The sequence below is a fragment of the Pogoniulus pusillus genome, chromosome 24 (genome assembly GCF_015220805.1).
Source record: "Pogoniulus pusillus isolate bPogPus1 chromosome 24, bPogPus1.pri, whole genome shotgun sequence".
Taxonomy (NCBI): domain Eukaryota; kingdom Metazoa; phylum Chordata; class Aves; order Piciformes; family Lybiidae; genus Pogoniulus; species Pogoniulus pusillus.
The window spans coordinates 3,258,820-3,275,170 of NC_087287.1; the positions used below are offsets into that span (position 1 = coordinate 3,258,820).

At 45.1% G+C, this 16,351-nt stretch overlaps 1 protein-coding gene across 3 annotated transcripts in view; it reads left to right on the forward strand.

Annotated features, from left to right (window-relative positions):
- LUZP2 (leucine zipper protein 2) overlaps positions 1-16,351 on the forward strand; it is a 137,075-nt gene that overhangs the window by 92,861 nt on the left and 27,863 nt on the right. For 2 of the 3 annotated variants that reach the window (XM_064163076.1, XM_064163078.1), the window contains exons 7-9: positions 1,995-2,057; positions 6,622-6,696; positions 12,501-12,665. In XM_064163076.1, coding sequence (XP_064019146.1) covers positions 1,995-2,057; positions 6,622-6,696; positions 12,501-12,665 — 303 coding nt within the window. The remainder of the gene's footprint in view (positions 1-1,994; positions 2,058-6,621; positions 6,697-12,500; positions 12,666-16,351) is intronic. The other variant, XM_064163079.1, reaches the window with a different exon arrangement.

Consider the following 16,351-nt stretch of genomic DNA (forward strand, 5'->3'; position numbering starts at 1 on the left):
TGGTTCTATTAACTATTTAGCCTAGCTGAAGTTCTGCAATCACTCCTTAATGGCAAGAAATCATAGTTTGGGATACATATTTTTGGGAGGATGTCATAATCTATGTTGTTTTTTTTTGGTGGTGTTCTCTATCACCATGGTTGTTTTCAAACATGCTGCAGAAGATGAACACAAACAGAATTCTTTGCCCGTGTTTGCTGTTGGAAAAACTGGCAGTGTGTGCAACACAGCCTCTTTTGCAGGTCTGTTTTTAACTAGCTGCCTAACATCTTGCACTCACAGTAATTAACTTGCAGATCTTTTCCCTCATTATGTCTTCTTCAGTAGTGGCAGCAGAGATGTCTTTAAACCTAAGGGCAAAGCCCAAGGTTGAATTTGTTGCAGTGTGACAAGCCTGGCTGTCAGAGGATTTCAGCAAACTAAACTGAAGCTCACTAACACTCAGGGCAGCAGACTCTGAGTCTATTTTAGACTTCAACAATCTCAGCCTTTATGAATCATCCTGGCAAATTTGTGACTTCTAAGTGGGTGAGTGCCATTAGAACAAGAATAAATGCTTGCAGAAGCATCTTTTTTATTCATTTGTGGGGGGTTTTTATCCAGTTAGATTGTGCCAACCAATAAACCACAGTGTATTTTGTGCTCTTTGAGTACTCCACTCACTGAAGGTAACAACCTCGTTCATGTTAATAAATATGTGCAGGGTGAGTGCCAGGAGGATGGAGCCAGCCTCTTCTCAGTGATGCCCAGTGACAGGCAAGGGGCAATGGCTGGAAGCTGAGCCATAGGGGGTTCCATGTGAACCTGAGGAGGATTTTTTTCACCTGTGAGGGTGCCAGAACATTGCAACAGGTTGCTCAGGGAGGTTGTGGAGTCTCCCTCCCTGGAGATACTCAAGAACCACCTGGATGCATTCCAGTGTGATCTGCTCTAGGTGATCCTGCTCTGGCAGGGAGGCTGGACCAGATGAGCTTTTGAGGTCCCTTCCAGCCCCTATGATTCTATAAGCCAGTATCTTTTTAGCTATTAGATCAAATACCCTTCATGGATAGAACTGGCTGCCAGGAAGCTCCTCTTTCATTCTGCTCTCAAGCTGCCCGCAAAGAATTTTAGTGAACCCTGTGGCTCCTCCAGCTGCATGGCTGGGAGTGTGCTCGTGGTTCTACACAGTCTATGTGGCTGGATTTTCTTCTCTCAAAACTCAGCCCTGGAGAGGAGAAGGCAGAGTGATGCATACCTCAGGCTTCCCAGGCCAAAAAGAAACAATGGCATGGGGCAGGAAAATATTCCCAGATATTTTGGTACAGAGGTTGGTATCATCTCGTGTCTGATGATGTTGTTATCCAGCAGGAACCCCTCTCCTTAGAAGCACAAAAAAAGCCACAAAGCAATGAAATGCTAGACTTCTAAATAATTAGTGGTCATGTACATGGTGTTCAGCCACTTAGAGACCAAATACATGAATGGAAATCTTAGTTCAATCACAAGTTTGTGATCTAGCAAATGAGTGACACCTCACTTGCAACTCTCTGATTCTTCTATGGATACCTTCTATGCCACAGAGCCCACATATTAAGCACAATTCCTTGAGCAATTGGTTAAAAGAATCCTTGAGCAATAAATTGGTTAAGGTTTTTTCCTTGATCTTTAGTTGATGTGGAACACATCTGATTGCTTTGTCCAGACCAGAGAATACTGCTCATGGCACTTTGTGCTGTGTGCATGAAATAACAGCTGATAGAGTCATGGAGGAAAGAGTTGATCTGACCTGATCTCAGCCATTTGTTTCAGAATTTGTTGTCATGTTACATTTTCCTTGAGCTTTTTACCTGGTTTAGCCATTCTACACTGAACAAGCATTGATTTTGGTTCTTCTGCATTTCCACCCTGCTCTCATTTCTGCTGTCAGAACTTGCTACCTTTCCCCTCCACCTCACCCCAAGCTTAAAAGGAAATATTTAAGACCCTTCTCATTTTATTGTCCCCACTTCCAGTCAAAAAAGATCCAAGCCCAGCTAAAAGAGCTTCGTTATGGGAAAAAGGATTTGATTTTTAAGGTAAGTTTTATTTTAATACAGCCAGATGTCTATTAGAGTTAAGATACTACTGAAGTAATCTAGGAGTATGAGACCTGTCTTTATTACTCTGCTTTAAGGAATCATTTCCACCTTGCCACAGGGCAAAGAGCTCAAAGCACCATCCCACAATTACAGAAGTAGCTTCTGCTTTGGTTTTACATTTGGTTCCCCTGGAGCAAGGAATAGAAGGTTCAATGCCTAAAAAGCTGTCTGGTGTCCTTGTTTTGAAATAGACAAAAGCAGTAGCAAGTATTTAGTTGATGGATATCTGTATTTGTATGGTCACACAAAGAAATGTTCTCATATCCTCCTGGCAACCAAAACTTATTGCCCTGTTCCATAGATTCAGTAAGAAGTTGTTGATCTAACTCAACAATGCAATATTTTGCAGAAGGTTCTTGGGTTTGCTTTGATTTACAACCCTCCATGGCAATGTCAGTTACTACAGAGTTAGGTAAGGGCTGGCTTCAGGGATCTTTTCCAACTGGAATGATTCTATGATTGTCAACACTTACAGCAAATCTTTGGGATAAACTGGAGCAATGGAATGTTCCTTAGATCCAAGTTCCTGCTGTAAGCTGAAACACATTTACCAAAACTGAGGCTGCAGCCAGGTGGGGTTGGGCTCTTCTCCCGGGCAGGCAGCAACAGAACAAGGGGACACAGTCTCAAGTTGTGCCAGGGCAGGTCTAGGCTGGATGTTAGGAGGAAGTTGTTGGCATAGATAGAGTGATTGGCATTGGAATGGGCTGCCCAGGGAGGTGGTGGAGTCACCATCCCTGGAGGTTTTGAAGCAAAGCCTGGATGAGGCACTTAGTGCCATGGTCTGGTTGATTGGCCGGGGCTGGGTGCTAGGTTGGACTGGATGAGCTTGGAGGTCTCTTCCAACCTGGTTGATTCTATGATTCTATGGAGGACTGGCCTCTTTTTGCTGGTGCCCACTGATAGGACAAAGTGCAAAAGGCACAAACCAGAACACAGGAGTTTTTTCTTGAACTGAGCTTAAGGAGGAATTTCTTTACTTTGTGGGTGCCAGGGCACCAGAGCAAGCCACGAGAGACACTGTGGAGTCTCCTCCTCTGGAGACTTTCAGAACCCACCAATCCACCCACAGCAGAGGGGAGCTTGGGTTAGAACTCCAGAGATCACTCCAACCCCTACCATTCTATGATTCCACAGAGGGATGGGTAAGGAAGGGACAAGTCTTTTAACTGCCATAGTCTGTAATACAAAACTAGTAATAAGATTTTTGGTATATTCACCTCAGACAATGTCTTAAGCACCTGTTTCTTAATGGGCTTTGCTCAAACCTTCACTTGCTGAAGCTATTTCACTGCAAATATTCATGGTAGGAAGCAGAAAAAGTGGGAGCTAGCAGGTAGGAAGGACAGGAAAACAACATTCAAATCTTTGCTTCAACTAATATGTGTTTATATTTAAGTGTTTGTAGTATGTATTCATACCAAGTAGGACAGTGTCAAAGGAGGCATTTAATGGCAGATGACCAAAAGTCCAGTGGTGATGGCATACAGAGTGCCAAGCGAGTTGGAAGCTCTGGGATGTGCTCTGTGCAATCAGGGCTCACTAACCAGATGTTTAGAGGTGACAGTGAATAAGCAGATCATATAAATAAGCATATATGTGTGTTTCCCAGTTAGGATATTGGATTATCATCGAATCACAGAACCAAGCAGGTTGGAAGAGACCTCCAAGCTCATCCAGTCCAACCTAGCACCCAGCCCTGGCCAATCAACCAGACCATGGCACTAACTGCCTCAGCCAGGCTTGGCTTCAACACCTCCAGGGATGGTGACTCCACCACCTCCCTGGGCAGCCCATTCCAATGCCAATCACTCTCTCTGCCAACAACTTCCTAACAACATCCAGTCTATACTTCCCCCAGCACAACTTGAGACTGTCCCCTTGTTCTGTTGCTGGATGCCTGGGAGAAGAGACCAACCCCACCTGGCTACAACCTCCCTTCAGGTAGTTGTAGACAGCAATGAGGTCACCTCTGAGCCTCCTCTTTTCCAGGCTATTAACATAATTGATTTTTATCCTTACTGAAACAAATCTCCTCCTCCAATTCTGGGGTTGTTTTAATGGTTTCATACAGTTTTGGAAGTCAGGGCTGTGCAAAAGGTGGCTCTTTTCTGTCCTTAGTAATTCAGGTCTATTAATTTATTGTCAGTGCATTACTTTACGCCACAGTTCTGAGCATGAAAAATTGTTGCAACTCTTTCTTTTTTTAATGAAGTGAAAAAAATCCAATTTGAAAAGTTTCTGTGTGACCCTGAGGATGTTGCCTTGAGGATACAGGCTTGCATTAGGTGGTAATGCAGTCTTAAATGGCTTGTCTGAGCTAGTGTGAGGCAAAGCTAGTCGATAGCAAGGTGACTTAAATCTAGCAGCAGCTGCTCCACTTTTAACTGGCACCTTACAGCTATTCAATCAACTCTCAGACCTGCTCTAACTCCCACTAAAAGGAGGAGCAGTTTACAATTAATATCAAATTGAAATTGATTGGGACTTTGAGTGACAGTTTCCAAATGGTTTAATTTTGAGCATGTCCAGCAGGATTGGAAAAAAATTAAAAACTTGGTCAGGGCAAGTACTGAAAAACTCCAAACTGCCCAAAGATCAGAGGGGAAAAATAGGACTGAGGGAAAGGCTTAATAAGCTGAAAGATGAGCCAAAGCCTCATCCTCTGTAAACAGGTAGGAGCAAGAAAAGGGAGTGTTTTCTATGGCAATGTGATGGTTTGGGAGTTACCCTCCCACACACACAATGAAATCACCCAGGCTAGACTCAGCTGGCTGGAAGTTAAGGAATGAAGCTTTATATCCACAGCTCAGCACAATATACAAGCAGAGGTTTATATATATTATACATATTTACAGTTATATACAAGTTAAAGGAAATGCAGAAACACAACAGCCCTCCCAGATATCAGAGTCCCCAGGAGAGGCTCCCAACCAGCCTTCCACCTTTGAACCCCTCTACCTTATCCCAGCGTCTGCCTTACATGCAAAGCAAGTTGGAAGGATCAGCAAGGGGAGGTTAGAAGCAGAATGATTAGTTGGGTTACACAGATCCAAGCAGAGCAGCAGAAGCCCAGGGAGAAAACAGACACCAACAGACAAACCCTGACTGTCTTATCTATGTTTGTGTCCTTGTTTTATACATCTCAGCAAACCTATGAGTGAAGCAGACATCACCATTGCTTTATTGTTCTCATTAAAATATTCCAATTAGCCTCAAACCAGTACAATCCACCCATGTCTATTTGACTCAGGGGTTTGATGAGAACTGTCTAATCTAAAACAATCTTTACACTAACGAAGATCACAAGTTCAGTTCACACTTCATTCCAGCTATCTCAGATGTAGGTGAGTCAAAAGCTCAGAAAGCAGGAATCAGTTTGTCTCCTCACAGATGAGTCAAGAACAGGGACTCCCAGGTGACATTGGGTTTGTGCTTATGTACTGTAGATTCTCCCATAGATTCTGTCTTTGGACACCACATAGTACCTAGAACAGAAAACCAACAGCTTGTGTTATACACTGACTTCAAACTCTCTCAGCTCAAGTTAGATTTCTCTGTGGAATACACTGGGTTTCACCATTCTCCTGCCTTACCCAGTGTGCATAACCAGGACCTTCAGCAGACACCACCCCTCAGACAGGTTTCTCTTTGCCCAAAGGAGAAAATACCCAAACTGTTTTTCCCAATAGATTCTTTTCACATACAACAGGAACTTTATCACCATCCACTGTTGTGCAGGTCTCGCTCTGTTCACTGAACCCCTACTATTTACCAACCAAGTTGCTTCTGCAGAATGTTTGTCCCAGTCTTTCAGAGTTGCACCCCAATGGCTTTTAGCAGTTCTTCTGCACAGGGCACTGGCTTCGAGCACAAATGCCTCACAGTGCTTTCTCCCTAGGAAGGAGCATAACTTGCCATTGATGGGAACCTTCCTTTTGTACCCCCAGAGAAGGAGATGGAGAAAGAAATCTAGAGTTATCCCTGTGTACCCCAGCAGATAGTAGCATTTCATGAGGTGTCTCCATGCATGAATGCTTGGGTGTTAATGGTGTGCTCTATTAATGTTAACATCTCAGTGTTTAAAACCACAAAGCAGTGTTTCCCATTGCAAACAGATGCCAGATAAATGAACAAAATAAGAAGTCTGAATACTTTGAATTGTCCAGAGGAGTATTATAGCATCACTCTAAATATGTTATACCATGGGATTTCTGTTGCTACTGGCATTAAAATCCTACTACATTTGCATTCACATAAATAGAGCAGATTTGAGTCCAGTTCCCACATAAAAATACACTTTTTCTCAGGGAAAAAACAAACCCCAACAACCATCCCTCGAGGCTTGATCTTTTTTGCAAGCAATTCTGACCCAATTCATATATATTACTTGTAAAATTTATATCCTTCCTCACAGGCACCACATGAAAAGTTATTGTGGGGGGAGGGGGGAAATATTCATTGCAGTCTGCATCAGCTTTTTTCTTCTTTGTTCCCACAGGCACAGCAGCTAACAGATCTGGAGCAAAAGCTAGCAGTTGCAAAAGATGAATTGGAAAAGGCAGCCCTTGACAAAGTAAGAAGTGTACTGTAGTGTAAGCATGTTTGTCTCTATCAGCTGGCAGTGTTGCAGTGTAATGTGACAGAAACAAATGGAAGTCTCGCAGTGATTTAGATGCATAACTTAATTGCACCTACCTGCAAGTAATGCTGCTGAAATCACTGGAACTAATTATGATGCATGAAGTTAAGTACAGCTGCAAAGCTGTTGAAGAGGAGGGCAATCAGATCAGAAACAAACTGCTTAGTAACCTATAGAAAGCCAAAGGCTGTGATTCTCAGCACTGGTCAGGCAACATCTTGAGTGCTGTGTCCAGTTCTGGGCCACTTAATTCAAGAGAGATGTTCAGGTGCTGGGAGGTGTCAAGAGAAGGGTGACAAAGCTGGTGAAAGGTCAGGAATACAAACCCTATGAGGAGAGGCTGAGGGAGCTGGGGGTGTGCAGCCTGGAGAAGAGGAGGCTCAGGGCAGACCTCATTGCTGTCTACAACTACGAGAAGGGAGGCTGTAGCCAGGTGGGGTTGGGCTCTTCTGCCAGACAGCCAGCAACAGAACAAGGGGACACAGTCTCAAGTTGTGCCGAGGGAAGTTTGGGCTGGATGTTAGGAGGAAGTTGTTGTCAGAGAGAGTGATTTGCATTGGAATGGGCTGCCCAGGGAGGTGGTGGAGTGGCCGTTCCTGGAGGTGTTTGAGCCACACCTGGCTGAGGCACTTAGTGCCATGGTCTAGTTGACTGGCTAGGGCTGGGTGCTAGGTTGGGCTGGATGATCTTGGAGGTCTCTTCCAACCTGGTTGATTCTATGATTCTAAGAATGTTGGGAACAATGTTTTACCCAATCACTGTATTACATAACTTGTAGGACTAGCACAACTTGCAGGATGGGATCTAAAACACTGTGGATATAGCAATGAACAGCTTTTGGGCTTTTGCCCTTGGCTTTCAGCTTCAGCTTTGTCTGTTGTGTCGCTGTTATCTTGTCCATCACCAATAAATCTATACAGCAACACTAGGGTGGGGCTGATGTGACAGAGCTGACTCTTCTGTAGGGCGAGCTGCTCCATCATTTTGGGGAGAAGTTATAGGGAGCCCCAGGGAGGTGTCAGAGCAGGATGCATTCACATCTCTGTAACAGGTGAACCTGCCTTTAGATTAGGGTAGCTGGGAAGAAAATATCATGCAATAGAGAAGTTAATCAGAAAGGGGGGGGGGGGGAGGGGGAATCAATACACCATCAAAAACTACTTCTTTGGTTTTGTTATATTTTCAGGTTCCAATAGACATTTAGAAAGCATGCCCCTTGTACTCAGAGCTTTGCTCTACTCTTCAGTACAGCAGTCACTGAAATCATCCTCTTGAGTGAGGATTTGCATCCACTGAAGATATGTAAGCAGTGCCCACGGTATCATCATTCAAACTTGTGTGTGCATCTGGTGATGGAGCTGGGGTTTGTGGTTAGCACACTGAGCTCTACTGCTACAGCCATTAATTAAAATAAGCCTGTTCCTTGATTATATAACACAGCTGTGGTCTCTCACTAGTCCATGGCACTAGCAAGGGAGAAATGCTTGCCCTGAATATCATCTGAACACAGCTATCCATGATAAGGCACAGTTGTGAAGGAGAAAGCAAAGAACAGTTGACATCAGGAACTTTTAATGAGGATACCATTAAGGGATTCTGTCTACAAATTAAAAGGGGATTTGCAGCACACCCAACTGACTTCTCTGACCCTCTGTTTCTTTGCTGTTAAATATTACAGAGTTTTAATTTAGGGCTCAGCAGGCTTAGCAGACACACAGTGTCATTTTCTTGCAAGCCACCAAGAGAGTGTTTTTGGATGGTGTCATTGCTTACATGCTACAACAGCGCAGCCGAAGCGGCAATCAGGAGTAAAAAACACAGTGCCCAAGATGGAAAAAGACAAAGTTGGTGCCAGTGAGAACTGTGAGCCAGTTCTGTGAGACTAGAAATACCCATGTTTGCCCAGTTCTGTCTGCAGGTTAAAGAGACTATTTAAGCAGCAGGTACGTTGTGCTCCTGGTTGAGAGCTTTGCTATGTCACAGTATCACACAGTATCACCAAGGTTGGAAGAGACCTCACAGATCATCAAGTCCAACCCTTTACCACAGAGCTCAAGGCCAGACCATGGCACCAAGTGCCACGTCCAATCCTGCCTTGAACAGCTCCAGGGACGGCGACTCCACCACCTCCCCGGGCAGCCCATTCCAGTGTCCAATGACTCTCTCAGGGAAGAACTTTCTCCTCATCTCCAGCCTAAATTTCCCCTGGCACAGCTTGAGGCTGTGTCCTCTTGTCCTGGTGCTGGCCACCTGAGAGAAGAGAGCAACCTCCTCCTGGCCACAACCACCCCTCAGGTAGTTGTAGACAGCAATAAGGTCTCCCCTGAGCCTCCTCTTCTCCAGGCTAACCAATCCCAGCTCCCTCAGCCTCTCCTCGTAGGGCTGTGCTCGAGGCCTCTCCCCAGCCTCGTCGCCCTTCTCTGGACACACTCAAGCATCTCAATGTCCCTCCTAAACTGGGGGGCCCAGAACTGAACACAGTACTCAAGGTGAGGTCTAACCAGTGCAGAGTACAGGGGCAGAATGAGCTATGAACAAGAGTTCCTAGTGGCTGGTGGTCCATCCACACCCTCGGTTGGCACTTTCAGCTGAAGGAGCTGAAGAGATGTGTAAAGCAGTGTGCATTTTTGGAACAGGAGCTGTATCTCCAATGAATAACTGAGTGATCAGATCTCAAACTGGGCCTATAAATAGGCATTCATTTATATGTTTACTTTGAGAGGGAGACAGATTTTTGTGTGCTGATGGTGGACTTAGTGTCTCTCAGAAGTCTGTTTGCACAACAACACTTCTGCAGTTCCCATAATGGACCCTTGGAAGACTGACAAATTTTGCAGCCCAAATTATCCTGTACTGAATCCAGCCACACAACACAAGTATACACAGGGCTGGGAAAGCTGAAGAGAGTATTTTGACCAGCAGGCAGCCTGTTTTGACCACAATCACATCTATGCCAGGTTGTTGAGAACTTTGTCAAGTGACTTCCCTGGTTCCCACAGTGTTCCCTTCACTCATTCTCTCCTGCTTCCCATTTATACAGCTCTGATCACCAAAGTCAAAACTGGATTTTGCTGCTCCCAAGATGAAAACAAAACAACCTATCCTGCTTTTACCTTTGGCATGGCAAAACGGCTGGCTGTAGCCAAACCTACTGGATGACACTGGTGGGAGATGAGAGGATGAGAAATTAGCCAGAGGGGTTTTTGGATGGGAGGAGTGTGGCTTCAGATCTGTGTGATTTGCCAGGAGCACTGAACTCATATCGTGCTGCAATAGCTGAGTCTGTACCTTCAAGCAAAATTAGACAGTCTGCTACCTCTGACAGTTTGATGTCTGAGCTTATTTCGACCTTGCCAAATGGTGATTTATGTTCTTTGTGCACTCACTTCTTGAAAATGTGGGGGTAAAGACACACTGCATGAAAAGAACTGTGCTAAGATCTCTGTTGTCATTTAGAAATGGAAAGATCCTGGAGTCAGATGGATAAAGTAATCCTTTCCCTTTTGCACTGCCATTAGGTCAGAGGAGTACCAGCCTGGCTCAAGGCTCATACATATTAATAACTAATTCATACGAAGTGCTGCCCTCTTTGATGATGCTCTGGCATTCCTCCTCAGTGCACACATCTTAAAGACCTTCAATTTTGTCTGTTTGCAACCAAACTGGACCCTTCCATCTCGTATTTCTTTGGCTTTCTCTATTGTGATCTGCATTAATGACCTTTTCATAGCTGGCTTTGCTCCTGCCTTACTAGCTGGCTTTGCTCCCTGGTTCCAGCTCAGAGGAAGTTCACCTGCTGTTAAACATGGAATAGTTCACAAAATGGTTTGGGTTGGAAGGGGCTTCCAAAGGTCATCTGGTCTGGGAACCCAGCTCTGCAGTGAGCAGGGAGATGCTCCACTAGATTAGGTTGCTCAGAGCTTTGTCAAGCCTGACCTTGGATACCGCCAGGAATGGGGCCTCAGCCACCTCTCTGGGCAACCCGTCCCAGTGTTCCACTACTCTCATGGTGCTGAACTTGCTCCTGATACCCAGTCTAAATATTCTCTTCTGTCATTTCAAGCCATTGCCCTTGTCACTGCAGGCCTTTGCAGTCAGTTCCTCTCCAGCCGCCTTCTAGTCTGCTTTCAGATACTGGCAGGCTGCTCTTAGGTCTCCCCAGAGCCTTTTCTTCTGCAGGCTGTACACCCCCAGCTCCCTCAGCCTGTCCTCACAGCAGAGGAATTCCAATCTCCTGATCATTTTTGTGGCCACTCCATCAGATCCTTTGGAAAATGAACTAAACATCCTGGGCTGCATCAGGAGCAGTATGGGCAGCAGGACGAGGGAGGTTATTCTGCCTCTGTACTCAGCACTGCTCAGGCTGCACCTTGAGTGCTGTGTCCAGTTCTGGGCTCTTCAATTCAAGAGAGATGTTGAGGTGCTGGAAGGTGTCCAGAGAAGGGCGACAAAGCTGGGGAGGGGCCTGGAACACAAACCCTATGAGGAGAGGCTGAGGGAGCTGGGGGTGTGCAGCCTGCAGCAGAGGAGGCTCAGGGCACACACTCTGTGTGTGAGATATTGCATGCTCCTATGTATGCAATATTTCACACACAGGGTGTGTGGTGTTACATATACATACAGATTTCCATCACGTTTTGCAACAGTATAGCTTTGTAACTTCAAAGAACTCTTTTGAGGTTTGCAATGTGCTGATGCAGCCTGTTTTTATAGGTGCCTTATTAATATAGGAGATCATAGAAGATCACAGAATCAAGCAGGTTGCAAGAGACCTCCCAAGATCATCCAGTCCAACCTAGCACCCAGCCCTAGCCAGTCAACTAGACCACGACACCAAGTGCCTCATCCAGTCTTTTGTTGAACACCTCCAGGGATGGCGACTCCACCACCTCCCTGGGCAGCCCAATAGTAAAAGGAAGACTTTTGGGGGGGTTTGCTAAGTTCAAGTGCTACCTAACTCCCCCTGAAATGAGCCTAAGGAAGTTACTTTAGTGTTTAACGCTGAGCTTTGTCTTGCTGTGGTGGAGCAAAGGTTTAAAGCAAGATTTTGCCAGTGCTGTTATTATCTGAGTGTTCTCAGCTCATTTCAACTCCTATTTTCAGTAGTACAGCTATGTGTATTTCTGTGAGTAAAATTGCAGTGGTCTAACATGAGTCACAAGCACTTCAGCACTTAGAAGTTTCAGTTTGGTTTTGAAGGACAGCAATGGAGCTGGGCAGTGATGTTCTTAACAGATGAGGAAACCCTATGGTTTAGTTATTATCCACTACGTGGGGGAAGTCATCTTTGTTGGATTACAGTCAATCTTTACACCCTGGGGAGGAAGAGCAATGATTGTGAACGTTGTAAACAAGACACCATGCTAAGCCTGTGTCTTTGCAATAGTCACCAGCATTTATTTCTCTCCAAATGTTGTGTGTGAAAATCTGGCTGCTGGATGGTATTTGGCAGGTTGCATTTTTGTTTCTGCCCAGGTAAAAGAATATTTGCTAACTATTTGCAAGCACATGGATAAAAGTGCATGGAGGAAAGGGAAGAGGGCCATGATTTTCTGGGCAGTGTGTAACCCACTGTAACCTAACCATGTTAGAAAACTGCTTTAAACAGCCTTGATTTCTTCTATTAGTAAGGAGCAGCAACTGCTTGTAAACGTTCGGTTTAAGGCAGAGAGAGAAAACAAGCAATTCTGTCCCTAATAACCCACTTTAGAGAGCTGATGGGTTCTTCTTTTCCCCAGGAGTCACAGCTGAAAGCTCTGAAGGAGACGGTGCAGCTTTGCTTGTCTTCTGTTCTGCACAATCAGCCTCCCGCTAAGAATCTAATCCCTTCCAAACCAGCTGAGAAGCTGCCATCCCCAGTTACAAAGGGCTCCAGAGTGCCATTCCAAGTGACAAGCACCAAGGTAAGCTTTCTCTCTCCGTTTTTTTCCTTAAATATGTTTGAAAGATCCTCCTATAAGAGCATCAGACTGGAACTAAGGAGGATTTTAAATTCCTTGGAAGATTGGGATGAATTTTGAGGATCATTCTAAGCCTGCGTCTGATGTCAGGAAAGTTTGTGAGAAATTGGGAAGCTGCTACTACTTTTTTTTGCTGAGAAACAAAATTCTTGTCTGTCACTTGGTAAATGGACCACGACTGCATAACAAATCTATCAGGAAGATGGATTTGCATCTCAAATAAGGCAGGATGCTAATTCATGGGATTACTTACCTGTTGGGCACTGATAGTGAGTCTGTGGTAATCTAACACTGACAATAAGACAGTTTTTGCTTATCATGGTTTTCTTTTTTAGTGAAGAAGAATTTTTTTGCTTGTCATGTTTTTTTTTTTAGTGAAGAAGACTTTTTTTTGCTTGTCATGGTTTTTTTTTTTAGTGAAGAAGACTTTTTTTTGCTTGTCATGGTTTTTTTTTAGTGAAGACTTTTTTTTGCTTGTCATGGTTTTTTTTTTAGTGAAGAAGACTTTTTTTTGCTTGTCATGGGTTTTCTTTAGTGAAAAATACTTTTTTTTCTTATTGTAGGTTTTTTTTATTGAGGAAGACTTTTTTTTGCTTATCATGGTTTTTCTTTTAGTGAAGAACACCTTTTTTTTGCTTGTCCTTTTTTTTTTTTTTAGTGAATTATAGAATCAAGCAGGTTGGAAAAGACCTCCAAGATCGTCCAGTCCAACCTAGCACCCAGCCCTAGCCAGTCAACTAGACCATGGCACTAAGTGCCTCACTCAGTCTTCTCTTGAATACCTCCAGGGATGGTGACTCCACCACCTCCCTGGGCAGCCCATTCCAATGCCAATCACTCTCTCTGGGAAGAACTTCCTCCTAGCATCCAGCCTAGACCTCCCCTGGCACAACTTGAGACTTCAGATTAAGATCACTGGCTCTATGTTCTACAGGAGAATAGACTCCTCTTTTGTAGGTGATCTGCTCTGAGCTTCACTCTGGGATCTCAGAAGCACATTTTTCCTAGCTAATGTGGCTGCAGAATTCTGTCTTGTTCTTGTTGCCCTTCTCTTCAGGTTGGAAGTGGCTGTGCCTCTGTCAAGAGTGCAAAGGTGAGCTGAAGGGTAAGGCTCAACAAGCCACTGTGCCCATGTTTAAGCTTGCTGTGGGGTCAGAGAGTTTGAAGCATTTGAGGTTTCCTTGGTTTTGGAAGAGTGGCTGTAGTGCAGTAAAGGAAATGGGAATACAGTGTAGAGGTTAGAATTAAATCTGGCAGAAATGTGGACTACTTTTTCCTTCCTTTTTTTTTGCCATGATCATATATCTTTTGTGTTTAATGTTCCTTTTGATAAAATATATCAGCATCTCTGTGCTCCAGCCTTTGGAGAACCAGCATTTAGTCCTCTGCATGGAAAAGTGCTTGAATAAGTTATGCTGCCACTTTAACAGACAATGCCCACATCTCTCTGCACTTGGCATATGCCATGAAAATGTCTGAGAAAATAATGGCCTGCAATCCTCTTCTCCCATGCACTGACACCTCATTATTATAAATCTGTGCATTATCTGTGATTATAAACCCACTGAAATCTGCTGCTGTGAAATAGGTTGTCAGAGAACCCTAGTCAGTCCATAATTATACCCTCTGTACTGGAGCTGTGCTACAGAAGGGGGTTTTAAATGATGACATCCACTCTTCTGCATCTTTTCCTTGCCATTTGCTTCCTCTTACAGCCCAACTAAGTCTAACCACAGATGTGTGGCTGCCCCTGTTTTTGTTTTTGTTTTATTTGGTTTTAAATGACATTTCCTTATGCATATACACAACAACCCCAAGCAGTGCTACAGGCTGGGGGCAGAGTGGTTGAGAGCAGCTAGGCAGAAAGGGACCTGTAGGTACTGGTGAATAGTAGGCTGAAGATGAGGCAGCAGTGTGCCCAGGTGGCCAAAAGAGCCAATGGCATCCTGGCCTGCATCAGGAATGGTGTGGCCAGTAGGATGAGGGAGGTTATTGTTCCCCTGTGCTCAGCACTGCTCAGGCCACACCTTGAGTGCTGTGTCCAGTTCTGGGCTCCTCAATTCAAGAGAGATGTTGAGGTGCTGGAAGGTGTCCAGAGAAGGGCAACAAGGCTGGTGCAGGGCCTGGAACACAAACCCTATGAGGAGAGGCTGAGGGAACTGGGGTTATTTAGCCTGGAGAAGAGGAGGCTCAGGGCAGACCTCGTTGCTGTCTACAACTACCTGAAGGGAGGCTGTAGCCAGGTGGGGTTGGGCTCTTCTCCCAGGCAAGCAGCAATAGAACAAGGGGACACAGTCTCAAGTTGTGCCAGGGGAGGTCTAGGCTGGATGTTGTTAGGAAGTTGTTGTCAGAGAGAGTGATTGGCATTGGAATGGGCTGCCCAGGGAGATGGTGGAGGCACTGTCCCTGAAGGTGTTCAAGAAAAGCCTGGCTGAGGCACTTAGTGCCATGGTCTGGTTGATTGGCTAGGGCTGGGTGCTAGGTTGGACTGGATGAGCTTGGAGGCCTCTTCCAACCTGGTTGGTTCTATGATTCTCTGACTTTCTGGAACAAAAACTCCCTGTTGGTATTTGTTGGGTGGGGTTTTGCCTTTATTTTTTTGATTCTGTGATCCCTGGCATTGGGACCCTTCCTGCATGGGGTAAAAATAAAAAAGAAAGGTGCTAATAATTGGGTTGCCTATTTGTATTCCTAACTGGTGACTGTAAAATCTGTGAGCTTGTTAGAGATGATACTTAACACCAGAACACAGTGTAGAGAGCAATTAGGAAAGCTAATTGCCAAATTTCTTGGGAAGGTTCATTTTAAAAGTGGATTTCCTGGTGGAAGTGTTTTGGCCTTTTTGGACAATGCAAAGCATGTAAAGAGGCATAAAGCAGGTTTAAAAAAGTCAGAGCATAGAAGTGCCTGAATCAATGCAAAGAAGTTGTTGATCTGGATAGCTGAAGACTTTGGGAGAGGAGGTGCTAAGGGGAAATCCTTACCTTTGAGTTGTAGAGAAGATTCCCTCGAAGCCACCAAAAGCAGCATCAGCCTGAGTTTTCTGGCATGTCCTAAACAAGTTAATATTTACTGTGTGCAGGAACATAAACTGCAGAATGCACCCCTTGAGTTGGCACTAATCACAGTATCACAGTATCACAGTATCACCAAGGTTGGAAGAGACCTCACAGATCATCAAGTCCAACCCTTTACCACAGTGCCCAAGGCTAGACCATGGCACCAAGTGCCACATCCAACCTTGCCTTGAACTGCCCCAGGGACGACGACTCCACCACCTCCCCAGGCAGCCCATTCCAGTGCCCAATGACTCTCTCAGTGAAGAACTTTCTCCTCACCTCGAGCCTAAATTTCCCCTGGCGCAGCCTGAGGCTGTGTCCTCTTGTTCTGGTGCTGGCCACCTGAGAGAAGAGAGCAACCTCCTCCTGGCCACAACCACCCTTCAGGTAGTTGTAGACAGCAATAAGATCACCCCTGAGCCTCCTCTTCTCCAGGCTAAACAACCCCAGCTCCCTCAGCCTCTCCTCGTAGGGCTTGTGCTCGAGGCCTCTCACCAGCCTCGTCGCCCTTCTCTGGACACGCTCAAGCATCTCAATGTCCTTCCTAATGCTTCAGAGCAGAGCCATTTT